This window comes from Echeneis naucrates, chromosome 9 (assembly GCF_900963305.1).
Source record: "Echeneis naucrates chromosome 9, fEcheNa1.1, whole genome shotgun sequence".
NCBI lineage: Eukaryota > Metazoa > Chordata > Actinopteri > Carangiformes > Echeneidae > Echeneis > Echeneis naucrates.
In genome coordinates, this window is record NC_042519.1 from 11,186,745 (window position 1) to 11,202,197 (window position 15,453).

Sequence of the window (15,453 nt, forward strand, 5' to 3'; positions counted from 1 at the left end):
TGGTGGTGGCCGGATAAGAAGTTGAGAAAATGTCAAGAGACAGAGAGCCTATTCTTCTGATGTTAAACTGAGACCAGACCTGGTGTTGAAGTGATGTGCTGTCAGACATTTCAGACTGGGCCTCGTTGATTAGCACTTTCTTACGTACGTCTAAACCGCAGTAGTATGTCTTTGACACGTCTGAAGCCAAACTACAATTGAACAACGGTAAAACACTATAAGAGTGGAGAGTTTAGATTGGTGTGAAAGCGCACGTCATTCATTTAGTTAAACCTGATGTATGTCACACCATAATCTATTCAGCACAAACTGGGATAAAAGCCGGAGAGTAGAACATAAACAGAGGAAAGCTGTCTGCTGTAATTTAAATGAGAAATGCAGCAGGTTTCTGGAGGTGGTGTCTCAGTTTCTCTGTGGGGTTTCAGACGACCACCAGACTGTTGCTTTGCACGTATTCATAGTGGAAAGAGATTGGATAGAGTGTCAGATCATCGATATTATGGTCACATAATTTATGGAAATATTTCTTTTGAGGCAAGATGGTTCATTCACTCCTGAAAACCAAAACAGTCAGTGGACAACAGTGTGAGACCCACTTTTGTTGCAAATGCAATATATTGTTAACAGTGTCTTTTTTTTAATTATAAAATAGAGATAAAAAATATGCCATTGTGCCATTATATTTTTTTGAGGTAGTTGTCTAGTTGTTTAACACCAAATGCTCAAAATTATTTTTTATTAAACATTATAATCAGTATTAAATCAGATTGAAATTCTCGGTTCATTTGTAATGTAAGGACAATTTTCTGTGAAATAAAGAAGCCTAAAAATAAGTGGAATAACAAATGGGGGGGGGGCAAAAGTGGATGCCAGTAGCACTAAAAGTCTGGGACTGAAAGAAGTGAAGAAGAGGGAAACAGAGAAGCCTGCTGGGGGAACATAACTCCACTCCATGTCCCACTGCTGAAATGGGAGGGGAAAAGAAGCTACATTGCAATATACTCTTTAGAATTAATTCACTGTCTCTTCTCCAAGAGCATCTAATTTAGCGCTGCTTGCCTTCGCTACTGTCTCACGCTGCCCCTCGCTCTCCATCCCTCCCGTTTCCTTCATCCATCTCCTTTAGTATCTCCCAGCACCCCCCAACCCCTCCCATGCCATCCACCACTGCCACCTCTTTCCCTTTACTGTCTCCTGCTCTCCTCCTCTGCCTTAGGCCCTTGTTAGACTTTGTATGTGGCAGGTGCAGAGAGAAATAGGGGGGCCTTGAACACGACACTCAAGCTGTCTGATTGGGAAGGAGAGCACGAAAACCTGGAGACAAGGGAGATGAGAGGGGGAGCGAGTGGATATGAAAAACCTCTTCTCCCTCTGCAAGAGACAGAGGGGAATGGGAGAGGCAGCATACTGATGGAACAGACAGGCTGGCAGACTGCTTATCTCCTTATCCATTGTTTTAAAGAGGTTAACCTCATTAAAACTGTGGTTATGGAAATGCTGACGGCTTGATAGATAATAAAACCTCACGGCAGCAGTACATGCTCAGTCTGAATTCATTGATTCTTTGTGCGTTATACTTCAATTTGAGATTATTTCTGTGTCCTAAAGGGGCTTTACCCCCTCTGTCCATTTGAATAAAATGATAAGATCTCTGTTTCCTTGAATGCCTGGATTTTTGCCTGAAGAAAAACAGTAGCCGCACTCGTCCGACTCTGTAACTGGGCCTGTTTTAATTGACTGAAATAAAAACAGCAGTAAATGAGTCAAATATGAGAAGGTCGCTGTGTTTTCCAGCCCGTTGCTCATCCTAAATGGGTCCCCGTGGCCTAAATGAGGATGGATGTGAGCTGAGGAGCATTCACTGGTCTCAACTCAGCATCACGACGAGCCAGGGGAAAGACAAGGGCAAAGGATGAAAGAGGAGTTTAGTCCGAAGGAGGGCCCTGGCTGTGGTGCTGTTTAGATGCATTACTGTGGAGGATTTACAGAACGCAGTTGTACAAACTGTGTTCAATGTGTAGGTCTGCCGCAGAGACTGCGAGGAGGTCAAGGGGCCTGTACTTAGTGTACAGATTTATCCATGAGCTGTGGAGTTGCTGGTCAAACTTCTCAGATCATTTCTCTGTGGTTGTTTTTTCCTGTTCCGTCTGCAGCCAAGTGAAGGCTTTTGTGGAGTGTTAGCATTATAAATGGCCTCTTAAATTGAAAAGAAGGTTTATTTATGCAATTTCTTCTTAATCACATTCACATCTGAAGATGTGGACCCTGGTAAGCTGAAACAAAGGCAGGTGCTGTGATCATAGGAAGAGAGGGCAGCAGCCCATTACGATGATAGCAGGCGTTACTTTCATGAATGACGATGATTTATTAGTCTTGTGTCTATCTACATGAGCACATAAGAAATCTGTCATGATTCATGATGAGGAACTCAGCAACAATTCAAGGTCAGATTGATAAATGTTAGATGTTGGATGATGACATCAACTTCAAGTCTGTGCTCTGCCCTGTTTCTTCTTCAGTTATGGAAAAACATAATAGGAACCAAGATCACAAGTACAGCATTAAACAAAATGCAAAACATACCACAGTAATTGGTAAATGTTTAAATCATATATCAACAGTAAATGGTACCAAGAGAACTAATGAAAAGTCATAGTCTGTGCACAGTAAGAAATCTTCCAGCCGCCAAATTTGGTCACAAAAATGTATTTTTTAATAGTTCAAGGGAATTAATTTGCAAAAATACATAGTGAATGATAGCACTTGATTAGGCCCATAATCGTACTCCCTGCCACGGGTATAAGTTTGAAATTGCCCGAGTGTAATTGTCAGATTCATTTGACCCCAATCTTTGTCAAAATCCAATCAGCGGTGACTGAAATATCCAACGTGGCATATAAATAATCACATTTTATCAAAATGCCACATCCCAATTAGATACCTACAGCAGTGGTGTCTGAATGTAGGACCAGAGAGGACAGCTTAGAAAAAAATCAAGATCTAGGCCATGAAATCAGTTATTGTCATGCATTGGTTCATAATTAGCAAAGCACACTATGGGCAAACAGTTTACCTTTGATATCTTTGAAATCAAAACAACCTGCATGTTTACCAGCGCCAAAAACAGAGCTTGCATTTGTTTCATTTTGTGAGTCTGTGTGTGCGAATTGTGGCGTAGCTGTGAGGGGACTGATTTTGTCACTGAGATGGCATCACAGAACTTCACGTGTGTAGCTGAGATGAAAATTGAGGCTAAGTTGAACATGGCCGTGGTCCCCTGAGTGATGAGTCCTAGTGTATATATTTAGCAATGTCTGCTGTGTACAAGGGATGTCATGAGAACCAATGTTCAGTAGCAAATCAGTGTGAAAGTATGTGTGTAAAATGTGACGGTTGGTTAGGGTTAGGGTTGTTTTTCTACAGTGCTGTTGGTACACTGATGCCACCATAGATATTTGAGATGTGATTCTTTCAGGTCTGATGAGAGCAGCATAACAAAACTGAAAGATTTTATAGTCTTGACATCAAAATCCGACGAACAACAGCAACAAAGGTTTGAATGGCAGCAGCAGGTACACTGCTGCTTCCGGGGTAAAAGCAGCATCATTGCCTATGGAGGCATTTAGTACTGAATGCAGAGTGGCGTGGCTGGATTATATATATCTCCAGAGCAGATCAAATGCTGAGTTGAACAGCCACCTCAAACTTACACTACCAGTCAAAAGTTTGGACACCCTTTCTCATTCAAATGGATAGGAACGTGTGTGCAAACTTTTGACTGGTAGTGTATCTAAGCAGCTCAAAGACAGGCATCGTTGAATCATTTATATAAGTTTTAGCAGAATGACAAGTTTGAGCAGTGATATGCAGTGAATTTGTCTGCACATGGTGTGAAAGATTATGTTGTGGCTATTCACAAATACAGCCGTAGAACTTAATGATAAACTACGACTGTGTATGGCTGTAATGTGATGATTGAAGATTATTTTATCTCAACATCAGTCATGAGCAGCGTGTTAACCTCTCATCTATAAAGTGGCGCAAAGCTTGAGAGTCTTGGCAGGAACCCAAAGCAGCTGATTGATAATCTTTACTGCAACTGACTGTGGATGGATCTTCCTGGAGGCGTTGTCGTGTTACAAAAGCAGCAGCTCTGCCCGTGTCCCAGAGTGGCTTGAGCTTTGGTGAAGTCTGGTGCTCATGGCGGTGCCAGCAGACTCTATCTGGAGCATTCTTGAGTTCTTCTGAGGTTTTTCTGAAGGTGGTTGTGGGCAGATTGTGTTATCTGCCTGCTGCATGCAGGAGAGATGCTCCAATTACGGAACCTCATTTTAGGCCTCGCTTCAGAGGAGAGTGACGTTGGCTGCATGACGTCACCAAAAATTAAATTCTGAAAATACATAAAGAGTCGCAGAAATACCAGTTTGGTGCTTTATTCAGATTGTCTTGACTTGGCTTGTAAAAAAGGGCAGACCGATCGACCAATATCAAAAACTGCATATGTGCTACAGTTTTGCAGGCTGATGCAGTCCTCAGGGATCGCTCACATTCTCTGGTTTCAACCAGACGAGGGAGTGTCTTGTGTGTTCATCTCCTACCATGACATAAATACATTCAGCAAAACCACATTAACCTAATGGAAGAAACAGCTAATGTTTCCTGAAGCTAATAGTAAATCAGTGTGGGTTACACAGTTGTCCCTCCGTTGGAATAACAGACATTGTGGGTGTTTTGTGTGTGACCTTACGTGAAGGATGCTGACAGCGTGGGCATAAGAAAGATCTTTAAATCGATAGGACAGAAATCTGGAAACTAACCAAAAACGTTTAGTTAGTTTTATTTTGCATCTGTGTCTATGAAGAGTAAGATGCTGGTCATTTGTGAGGACTAAAATGCGGCTTACAATTTTATTCTGTTTTTAGATTGTTTTACTGTTAACAGTATTGTTATTCCATTCGTTCATTCATCGTAAACCGCTCATCTGTTTCTGCGTCACGGGGGGAGCTGGAGCCAATCCCAGCTCACACTGGGTGAGGACGGGGTCACCCTGGACCGGCCAACACACAGAGAGACAGACAGAGACAACAACCATTCACACTCACACTCAGACCTACGGACAATTTATGGACAATTTTACCAGTTAACCCAAACATGATGTCTGGACAGTTGGAGGAAAGCCACACAGACACGGGAAGAGCATGCAAACCCACAGAAAGGCCTCAGGCCCGGGAACTGAACCCGTGACCTTCTTGTTGTGAGGCAACAGCACTAAGCACTATTGCAATATAATTCCAATCTCAGTAAGAATTTAATAAATCTTCAGAGTTTATTACAACCACATATTTTAGTTGTTCACTTAAATCTTACCTCTGTTTGTTAATGTGCACAATAGTCTACATTCTGTGTTTTTGAAAAAGTTTATTACACATTACCAATATTTTACCATAACACGCTTCCACATTTACATCTGTGGAAAGGTATAAAATGTTTGCAGAAGATTATCAGCTTACAATGAAATTCTTGTTTTTTTTTTTTTGGTAAGCCTAATTTTTGTCAAGCAACATTCTGTCATTTGGTTAAAGTATGAACATGACAGAGGAATAAAAATGCTGTCTTTGGGATGAGGTTCAGGACCTGCACTTTAAAACTCAACAAGGCTTTCCGGAGAAAAGTTACTTGAAACAGCTAAATTCATCAGTGAGCTGGCTCCTTCCTAAGGCTTGAAAATTGAGCCACGGGGAATGAAAAAGAGGTTTAGGGAAGGCTGAAGTAGCCCATTACACACAATTTAAAGTCACAACCCGGCAGGCTTTATGAAAGTGCTCTTCAGTAGGAGGGGGAGGAGGAAGATGAGGAAGAAGAGTGGTCTGAAAGACAAACAGAGCCCCAGTCGGTTTGCTGTGACCGATGGTGAAGCTCTGTGGCCCCCAGAGTTACCGACCCGGAGGCTGCACCAACAAAAGGACGAAGTGACTCTTCGTTCAAGCAATAAACAATCAACAGCAAAAAACATACCTCAGAAAGTCTCACCTATTCCAAGTCTGAAATATAAAGAGAAGCCATCGTATGCGAGCCAGTACGGAATTAGAATTTCTGCCCCTAAAGAAAAAAAATACTAGAGGGGGAAATTATACCACCATAAAATATAAAACCCGAATGTGATCTAATATTGTTCGATGTGACTCGCGTCGGGCCGAAGAACGCCCCTCAGCTGTGGTATAATGAGCGCACAGCACGGCCTGTCGTGGTGCATCGCTTAATTCATTGACGGGGGTTTTTATTATTATTTTATTTTGGAAATCCAGACAGGAAGCGGTGTCTTATCCAACCGTGGAAGACTTGACGGCTGTTGTCCGGGAGCTTTAAGCGCTCACGTCGGTCTAACACTACATCTCACCACTGCGGTAGGAGAGAGAGAGGGAGAGAGAGAGGGAGGGAGAGAGAGAGAGAGAGAGAGAGACGGCAGACACAGTTCTCTTGTCCCTGCGCGCGTCTCTGTCGACTTTATCACAGAGGAGGACTTTACCTGAGAGGACATACAACAAACAGCTCCCAGGGCAGACCGGGGACAGCCAAGGAGGGACAACTTTTGGCTATTGCTTTTTTTTTATTTTTATAATACCCATATAATTAGATTTAATTGTTGTTGCTGTAACCTTGGGGACTCAGAGAGGATGGGACCGCTTCTCCTTTCCTTCGCCCTGTGCGTCAGCGCCGCTGTCCCGCAGCGTGTGAGAGGTGAGTGGGGAAAAGTGACAGGCTGTCACAGCAGCTTCCACCGCGATCGGGGGCGTCTTCACACGTACAAAGTGGCCCAGTGAGATTACTGACAGAGAGCCTGGTTTCCCTCCTTCTTTAATTCTTATTGCGGGATGGTCAGTGTGTCGGCGCGTTTGGCATTGGAAAACTCACCCAGTCTGTCCTCTGGGGAATTAGATGTGTTTAAAGGGCACTTGTTTGAATCGACCGAAGTGATAATCAGATGTTTTAAGGTGGTGGCAGGAGGAGGGGGGGTCATTCCTTGACATTTTAAGGCAGAATTGAGCTCTGCTCTGGGTATTTGGTGCGCCCTCCTCACCCCGATGTTACTCAGCTCGTTTCCCTCCCCGTTTTTTTCCTTTCCTCCACGGGATGGAGAAAACGAAGCTGTGCGTCCTGGTGTCGATGAAGATACAAAGGACGTCACTTTTCCCTCTTTACCAAACTGAATAACACAAAGTGGGCTCCAGATAGAGCCGGCTCCTGTCACTTACATGAGATCCAGTGACTCCCCCGGTATTAATTGCATCGCAGCAACATTATTGACTGGGATGTCATCACTAGAAGGTTAACTGCGCATTGCAAGTCCAGTGTAGTCTTTCCAGAAAGTGTCAGACAGCTCTGTCTAAAGAGGAGACTGTAGAAAGGTTGAAGCTGGTACTTCACCAGATGAAGCAGCATTCAAATGCTTTTCCACCTTCCCTCCCTCCCTCCCTTTTGTCCTTTCATTTGTCTGCTGATGGTGGTATTTCAGTTTCTGTATAATTTTCCTGGAACAGTACCTGTGGGATTTGTGCAAAGAAAGCGGCTGAAGCCCCTCATGGAAGTGGGTCATGCCATCCTCCCTGTCTGTTCATTTAGCAACATGCATGCCTCAAGAGTCGCACATGCCAGACAGACCTCTGTCTTCTTACCAAGAGTGTGCCTGAGAGCCGAGTTTCTAAGGCTCCCTAAGCCTCGCAGTGTCAACTCAGAGTCATACAAGACGTAATACTCCCCAGTAAGCTGGCATAATGAATGCAGAGGAAACACAGAGAGTCTTGGTGCCACGGGTTGGCTTGTTTCAAGGCTCAGTGAGTTAAAAATACACCGTGAACTAGTCCCCCAATTAATCATATCCCAGTTAAATTTGAGCTATTGTGAAAGGAATTTTGTCCATGTGTTGTGGAACTGTACGGCTGTAACCCCGTCCACAGCGAGGAGCTGCTTTAAAGGGGGATAACAACATTTGATCTGAATGTCAGCATGTCAGTGGTCGTAATGGTCACCCTGGCCGCTATTTTAGCAGCGTTAACAGCTTCATCAGTCTGCCTCCAAAATTCCTCAAGGAAAAGAAAACAAGAAACATCCCAGAGTCCGGTGGAAAAGGGCTTCAAAGCATTCCTGCCTCCTAAAAACGACACAAGAAGAATACACCGTGATAATTCAAAGTGTTTTTGAGTTCCACAACAGCTACGTTTCACTCTCCTTTCCTCGTTGCTCAGAGGTAGCAGATGTCTCCGGAGGACAGCTGCTAACAAACACTCCACTGAGGGTGTCACGGGGCACCTCTGTCCACTGAAAGAAATTGATGGGGCAGAAACGTTCGCCTTCAGGTAAAACAGCCTGCATTGTTTCAAGTCAGCGTGCAATACATCACCTCCTCTGGCCGGTTACTGGTGCTGACACTCACGCATTGTTTGGGATGCTGACTGTCCGCCTGGATAAAACACATGACTGGACTTGTGGGTCCATCTGTATGGAATTGTAAGAAGCTTTTGTGCTTGTTTTGAGTCAGTTTTAATGAATTTTATGCATCTTAATTTTAGTCTCAGTCTTGTTATAATAGCTGGGCAATTAGAGCCTTTTAGGCAAATGGACAGCCATCTGGAGCGGCGATGTGATTGTCGCCAATTGGTGAATCATGATTAGTGTCAATATTGTTGGTCACTGTTCATTTTGCAGTTTTTTTTTTTTTTTCCTGGCCTAACACAGTTGGTGAAGTTTGTCAAACACAACACAGTTGTGGGAAGTTTGTGATTGCTGAAATGACTGTGACTTCAGTTGGACTTCATCATGCTCGCAGACTGTAGATTTGTTGGTTTAAAACTTGAGAGGCCAACAGAAGGCTTATTCCCTGCTAGCAGCGATGACATCTGGTACATTTTGGACAAACAATGAAACAATGGACCTGGCAGGAAATGAGAGGGATAAATGTTGGGTGGATGTAACTTAATATTGTGCTGGACGTCATGGATCCTTGAAGCACAAAGAAATAAATAATTCAGTACGTTTTTGGATGCATGCACAATGAAATATTTGATGAAGTGATCAGACATTCAAATATTGATTTGTTAACAAAATACTGTAGCGGCCAATTATTAAACAACTAAATGTATTAATTTTAATGATTGGAGAATATTGTTCTTCTCATTTTAAGAAAAAACCTCAATTAAGCATTTGCTGGCTAAAGTTAGTAAATGTAGTATAAGTATAACAGATTATGTGTTATTTAAGAAACTAAATATACCCAAGCTTTGGTTTTCAACCAAGTGGATGGACTGATGGTTGATTCAGGTGCTAGCGATCCGTCTAAAAGCTCATTACATTCACTGGACACTGAAGGTTATGGTTGATGTACAGGTGATTTTTAATAACAATGGCTTGCAACCGAGCTGCACTGTGCCCTTCGCTCCCATTGTGAATGGCACAGTGTTCAATCAGTGGAGAAGAAAGGTCACTCCTCTGTCAGATCAGCAGCCATGATAACTACTGGAATCAAATGGATGACAACTCGCGCATAAGAAAACACAACACGGGAAATCAAAACTTCCCCTGCTGCAGTGATGACATTGGCTGCTGTCTTGGTGTTTGTGGAACTTGATTGTACTCTTCATTGTCAGCTCAGTCGCTCCTTAATCCCATTAATACTTGAAGGAGAGTTAATTTGTCTCCAATGCTGACAAGTTAATGGATACAGTGCTATTTGTCTTTGCTGTAGTCGGGTCTCTGCTGCCCTGCCTACATTTCATGCCTGACTTATCGGGAGGGCACTAGAGGGACATTCTGGAGGCTGCAAGGACACACGGTGAGGAAGTGCTTACCAAAGAACTTTAATATGGGCCTGCAATTCGATGGTGAAATAACTTGTTTTGGCCACCGCACTTTCATTTCCACTCTCAGATAGAAACAAAATGAATGCGCCATCGGTTTTGCTTTGTGTCTTTGTAGGTGGATAGTAATATGAAGGCCTTGTTGTTGCTTTAGGTCATGATTTTCAAGGTGACAAAGCTCGTCAGTCTTTCGTTAGTGAGTCAGAGAATGAAAAGGAAGCACATTTAAACATATTGCACAGAGCACAAAGACCAATTGGCAGTAAAAAAAATTGCCTCTTTTTGCACATTTCTTTGTCTATTTTTACCTAATCACAAAATCAATATTTGATGTTCCTGTGCACAAAACTCTGGAAAGATTGATTCAGAATTTTCCCAGCCATGTTGAAGGTCTATGGTTTACTTCAAGCAACATGTAATGTTATGAAGGAAGGCTGGCTTAAAGCAGTGATCTTCTTAGCATTCTATTAAAGCAAGTGTCAAAAAATTTAGACTGTGACCGTGCCAGGAAGAAAAAAGAAAAAGAAAAAGAATGATGAAGCAGAAAGAGCCCCCTGAAAAAGAAGAAAACATCATATGAATGTTTTGTTTGTACTGTCAGTTCATGCTGAGTGTGCTTCACTTTTTCAGATGAGAACATGCTGCAGCCCATTCTTTCACATTTTACACATTCAGAACACCACATGCTGGTTTTAAGTAATCCCGCTGGGTCACAATTAATGACTCAACTTTGGAGGCACAAGCAGGCCCACAGTGCATATCTGTGGCAAAGACAGGAGAGCAGATAATGCAGTTGTGTGATGTCTTGTAACATATTATTTGGCATTGTTTGGGACTTTGCTGAGGCTCATTACTTTCTTCACTCAGGTCTTTTATGTGACGAGAAAAGTCATCCAGACAGAACACATTTGCCTTTTTAACATTATGCAATGTGTAGTGAGTGCATTTTAAACAGCCTCAGCGTCATTTAGGTGTAGTGATCATAATAATAATAAATTTATTAAAGTAGCATTTTTCAAAACAAAACTGTAAAGTGCTTTACAGGACAGAATAAAATCCATTACCAAGATGGCAAAAGCATTATTATTGTGAAAAATAACAAGGCAAAAAAAAAAAAAAAAAAGAATGAAAAGAAAAAAGAACCCCAATGGAATAAAATATCATCAATCAAAATAGCTCATAAAAGATCAGGAAATGGATTCTGATAAAACTAAGGCTTAAGATGAGATTTAAAAGGAGGTCACAGACTTCCAAAGGCTGATTTCATCTGGAAGCTCATTCCACAGTTTTGGCACTCTGATGGTAAAGGTTTCTTTCCGTTTACATTTTAGTTCAGATTCAGGAGTTAGTGAAATACCCCAAGTTGCAATTCCGGTATAAGGGGTGAAAGGTCTGAGATGTACTCAGGAGCCTGGGCCATGCAGCACTGTAAAGGTACGCAATAAAAAATCTTAAAATTGACCTTAAAACAGACAGGAAGCCAATGCAGGGAAGCTCATAGCGCACCTGCGTTTGTAGCCTCAACCGGGAGGTACAACTGAGAGTCATCTGCATAACGCTGACAAGAAATGCCATGTCTGCAGAGGACCAAACCAACGGGAAGCATGTAAAGGGAGAACAAGGTTGGTCCTAAAACTGACCTTGAGGCGCTCCAAACCATGTTGTTAAAGGAATGAGCTATGTTGATGGAGACGGAAAATGTTCTATTTATCAAGTAAAATTTGAGTCAGTTTAAACCAGCACCAGAGTACCTGGTACCTGGCAGAACAGTGGCTTAGTAATTAAGCCCCGCGATCATGAAATATGCACATTAGTAATCATCCTACAGAAAAGTGTGGGAGGCCACAGACACACAGTAATATACTGAGGCAAGGATGTGTGTCACACCTTACCATGGTGTTGGAATAGATTTAGTGATATGAACTTCTGCTATGAACATCATCCTTTCGAATTAATCTTGACATGAGAAAGTCAAAGCTAATCATTACACGCTTACTCAACTGGTAGGAGCAGAACATTTTAATTTACCTGCACATGAGCTTCAGGTTTCAGCTGGGGAATGTTGCTAGTATTACTCACAAGGTATTATCACAGTTGTTTTTGTATTTCTGCAATGTAATTAGGAGTTATGTATGAAAATGTGCAGTGTACAGAGTGCTAAAGTTGTAATGTCAACTTCATAATAGCTTTATCATAAATTCACAATACATTTCTTAACAATAATATTTCAGATGCTCAGGCCACTGCACTAATTGCATTGGCCAAACATTAGGCTTCTTTGCCATTCATCATCAAATGTGGTGTACATTTTTCTAAATAGATAATCCAGTCTGAAGAATTTAGCTGCAGTCCAGCAAATTCCACATTTTCTTTCGCCTAAACATGAAGTGGGAATATACATATTTTATTGTTACTTTCTTATGAGCTCATACCATCTGAAGACCAGAGGGGAAATTTCTGGTCTTTGTCAATCTTTTCTTTGAAAATTCTTTCCACATGTTCAATGCACTGTAGACTGCAGTAGAAGTTCTGGAAGTGTGGTCATTGCAAAGAATCAATAAAGCATCAAGCTAAACGCAGCAGTCAGCAGCAGAGCCTTACAATTTATCGCGCAACTTCATATATATACACCAGTCTATGTATACGCACAGTTTTTTATGTTTTGCTTGTAGGTGCTGGTACATTTTTGTGTGTTTGTGTGTGTTTGCGGGGAGTCTGTAGACAGGAATCTATAGCTCACTGACAGACACCAGGGTGAGTTTTCAATGCATGCCTCATACGAGCCAAAGACAGTTTTCACATTGATTTGATTGATTTGTATTGTCAGAACGGCATCAGCCAATCACTGTCTGTGTTGACAATGAGCAAAAGAGTCCACTTTACCACAGCAGATCGATAAACTAAATACATTATTTGGATTACACGTGGAACTGCAGCAGCCTGTAAATCTGAGGTGTGAGTATTTTCAGCTGTATTTAACCAAAGCTTTGAGACGCAGCTGAAAATGTAAAAGTTTATTTCTTAATTTTTAATGTGAAGCTAGAGGCATGAGTAGATGAACTCTTTTTGAATGATTTTGTCTTTACACCAGAATCAAGCTCCTGAAAATATCTGTTCTCTGTCAGGATAGAAAATCCCTTATGTTGCGCATTCGCTTGTAATATATGTCCATTTTGTGTATGACGCTTTCAGTTTTGCAGCTTTTTTCACTTTAACCCTTCCCTTCAGCATGAAGTATCAACACAAGTTTTTCCCATTAATTCAATTCAGTCTTTCTGCGCCTTTGAAAAGGGAAAACCCAGAAATTCAGTGTGTGATGAATGACAAGTTGTATCCCAAGGCAAAAAGATTTGAGGTTTAAAATTCAATTAATCTTTTTTATTTTCCAGGTCGAATAGAGTTGGATCATTTTTTAACCATAAGACAAGGGGAGTAACCAGAATGTGAAGACAGTAATTTAGTTAAATAAACCCAAAGCTTTCAATATTTCTGCTTGTATTTATTGGACCAGCATGTCGGTTGCTGTAGGCTAAATTTAATCCTGCTTTTGTGCAAATAAGACTGAATTACAGTCATAAGTTTTACTATGGTCTGATAAAGTGTCCCCATTGGGCTCTGCAACACAGGTTCTTTTTTTTTATCTTCACTTCCAACAAATTCTAAAGAGATGGACCACCCAATCCTAAAATCTACTCACTGGGGTTATGAAGTTAATGCAAATTTTTTGAATTCTATTTTTATATGGTAAATAACGCTGAGATACATGTCCACCTAAATTAAAATCCAAAAACGTTATTGCATCAGATGCTGTCTGACTTTTGCTATTCTTTCTCCATCCATTTGTCGCTCTGATTATCTCTGTCATTCCCCACTCTGCTCTCGGTCTGATAAAATGTGCAGAGTTAAACCCAACCCTGATCTGAGGATTTGTTTGTGCGCTTCATCTCACTCCCAGCTTCTTCAGCTCTCTATTTTACGACATTTTAACATAAATTTGATTTTGTCAGTACCTGCGTCGCACATTTTACTCTGTTTGTGTGCGTGCACAGATCTACGGGTTTGTGTTCTTGACGCTCAGAGAAGTAACCTAGAAATGTCATTACAATAAGTCTAAGCAGCAATTCTTCACATTGTGGATGTGCAGTTATACTTTATTTGTTAAAAAAAAAAAAAAAAAAAAAAAAAAAAAACTACATCCTTCTATTAATCATGTCTGCCTGCCTGATTTTAAGCTAAATTGTGCTGAATGCCAGCATGAGGGTGTTTGGTAGGTGACTGATTGAGAACAAGGATCACATCAGCTGAGAAAATATTAATAAAAGTTTCTCGATAGCTTCTTTGATTTTATTAATCTGAAAATGCCCAATTTCTCTTGAAACCCTGTTCCTCCATTCAAATGTGAACCAACTGCCACGGACTAGTGGCAGTGGCAAGTTCTTTTCAAGAGGGTTATTCGAGGTAATGGCAGAAAATATATGCCCTCCATTGAGAACTGAAGAGCAATCTTTTAAAGTGGAATATCACCTGCCCAGATGTTTTAGATTACCCTTGAGGTTGGTAGTATCTGAAGGGAGGACGGAGAGGGAGCAGAAGAAAGAAGCCTGAGCGAAAATCCCCTTTCAAGTGAAGTTCACTGAACAGCAACCACGCACCTTCAAACTTCAAACTGTAACCCATTAGGAAATTGAGAAAGGCTCATTGTCACCATGAAAGGGCAAGGGTTGCTGTAAGGTTTTGGTTGTTGTTCGCTACAGGTGTGATACTGATGGCCATGATGATTTTTCTCTGTAAGTGCAATAGTACAGGCCAACTGAAGTCCTAAAGAAAAAGGTTGTGATATTTGAGGTGAAGCTTCGCCGACAGTCAGGGAATGACAGATATTTGCTGGTCTCCCTGACGGTGACAGGAAGAAGTTGGATTTAACTTAATGCCCACAGACAGTGGGGTGGTTGAACATTGGGCAGTATTCAACTTGTGCGGCTTCTATTCCTTGGTTAATTCCTAAAACCAAGGACAAACTAATTGATGCTGTGGTGACAGGCATTGTTTATGTAAGCGTCTGTTTATTGTGGCAGTTAACACAATAGAGTGGAGGGTTTCCTATAATGAGCATGGAACTCCCAAGCGAGTAATATCCTATTAAGTTACTATATTAACAGATATATCAGCAATTTCACAGTGATGTTGTATTGTGTATTTCTATAAATTGTCCTCTTTATTGACAGCAGCCGCCACATTGAAGAGCAGACAGTTTGAGCCTTGCTGTGTTCTGTATGTGTAATTACAGGGATAATTGTCCCATTAAAGTCATCACTTTTTCCCACTGATTGCTAGCATTTAACTAAAGTAGGGGATCCACACATATAGTAATTTCCTGCACATATCCACCAGCCCCAGCATGCTTTTGGCACTGTCCACCTTGTACCCTGAACACAGGGTGCACTTAATGACGGTGATGCATTCTCACCGCCTCATGGGTTTGTCCCTAACTGTCTCCGTGTTATTGGCTTTTACACAAAACTGGAAAAGGCCCATGACCTGCACAACGATACAAGCCTTAGTAGCCATTTATTTTAAAGAAATCACATTTTGTCTTGCTTCC

The 15,453-nt window shown here is 41.5% G+C and overlaps 1 protein-coding gene across 1 annotated transcript in view; it reads left to right on the forward strand.

The window, feature by feature from the left end:
- Positions 1–6,644: 6,644 nt before the first annotated feature.
- edil3a (EGF-like repeats and discoidin I-like domains 3a) overlaps positions 6,645–15,453 on the forward strand; it is a 96,357-nt gene continuing 87,548 nt past the window's right edge. Inside the window, exon 1 of the mRNA XM_029510354.1 lies at positions 6,645–6,738. Coding sequence (XP_029366214.1) covers positions 6,675–6,738 — 64 coding nt within the window. The 5' untranslated portion in view covers positions 6,645–6,674. The remainder of the gene's footprint in view (positions 6,739–15,453) is intronic.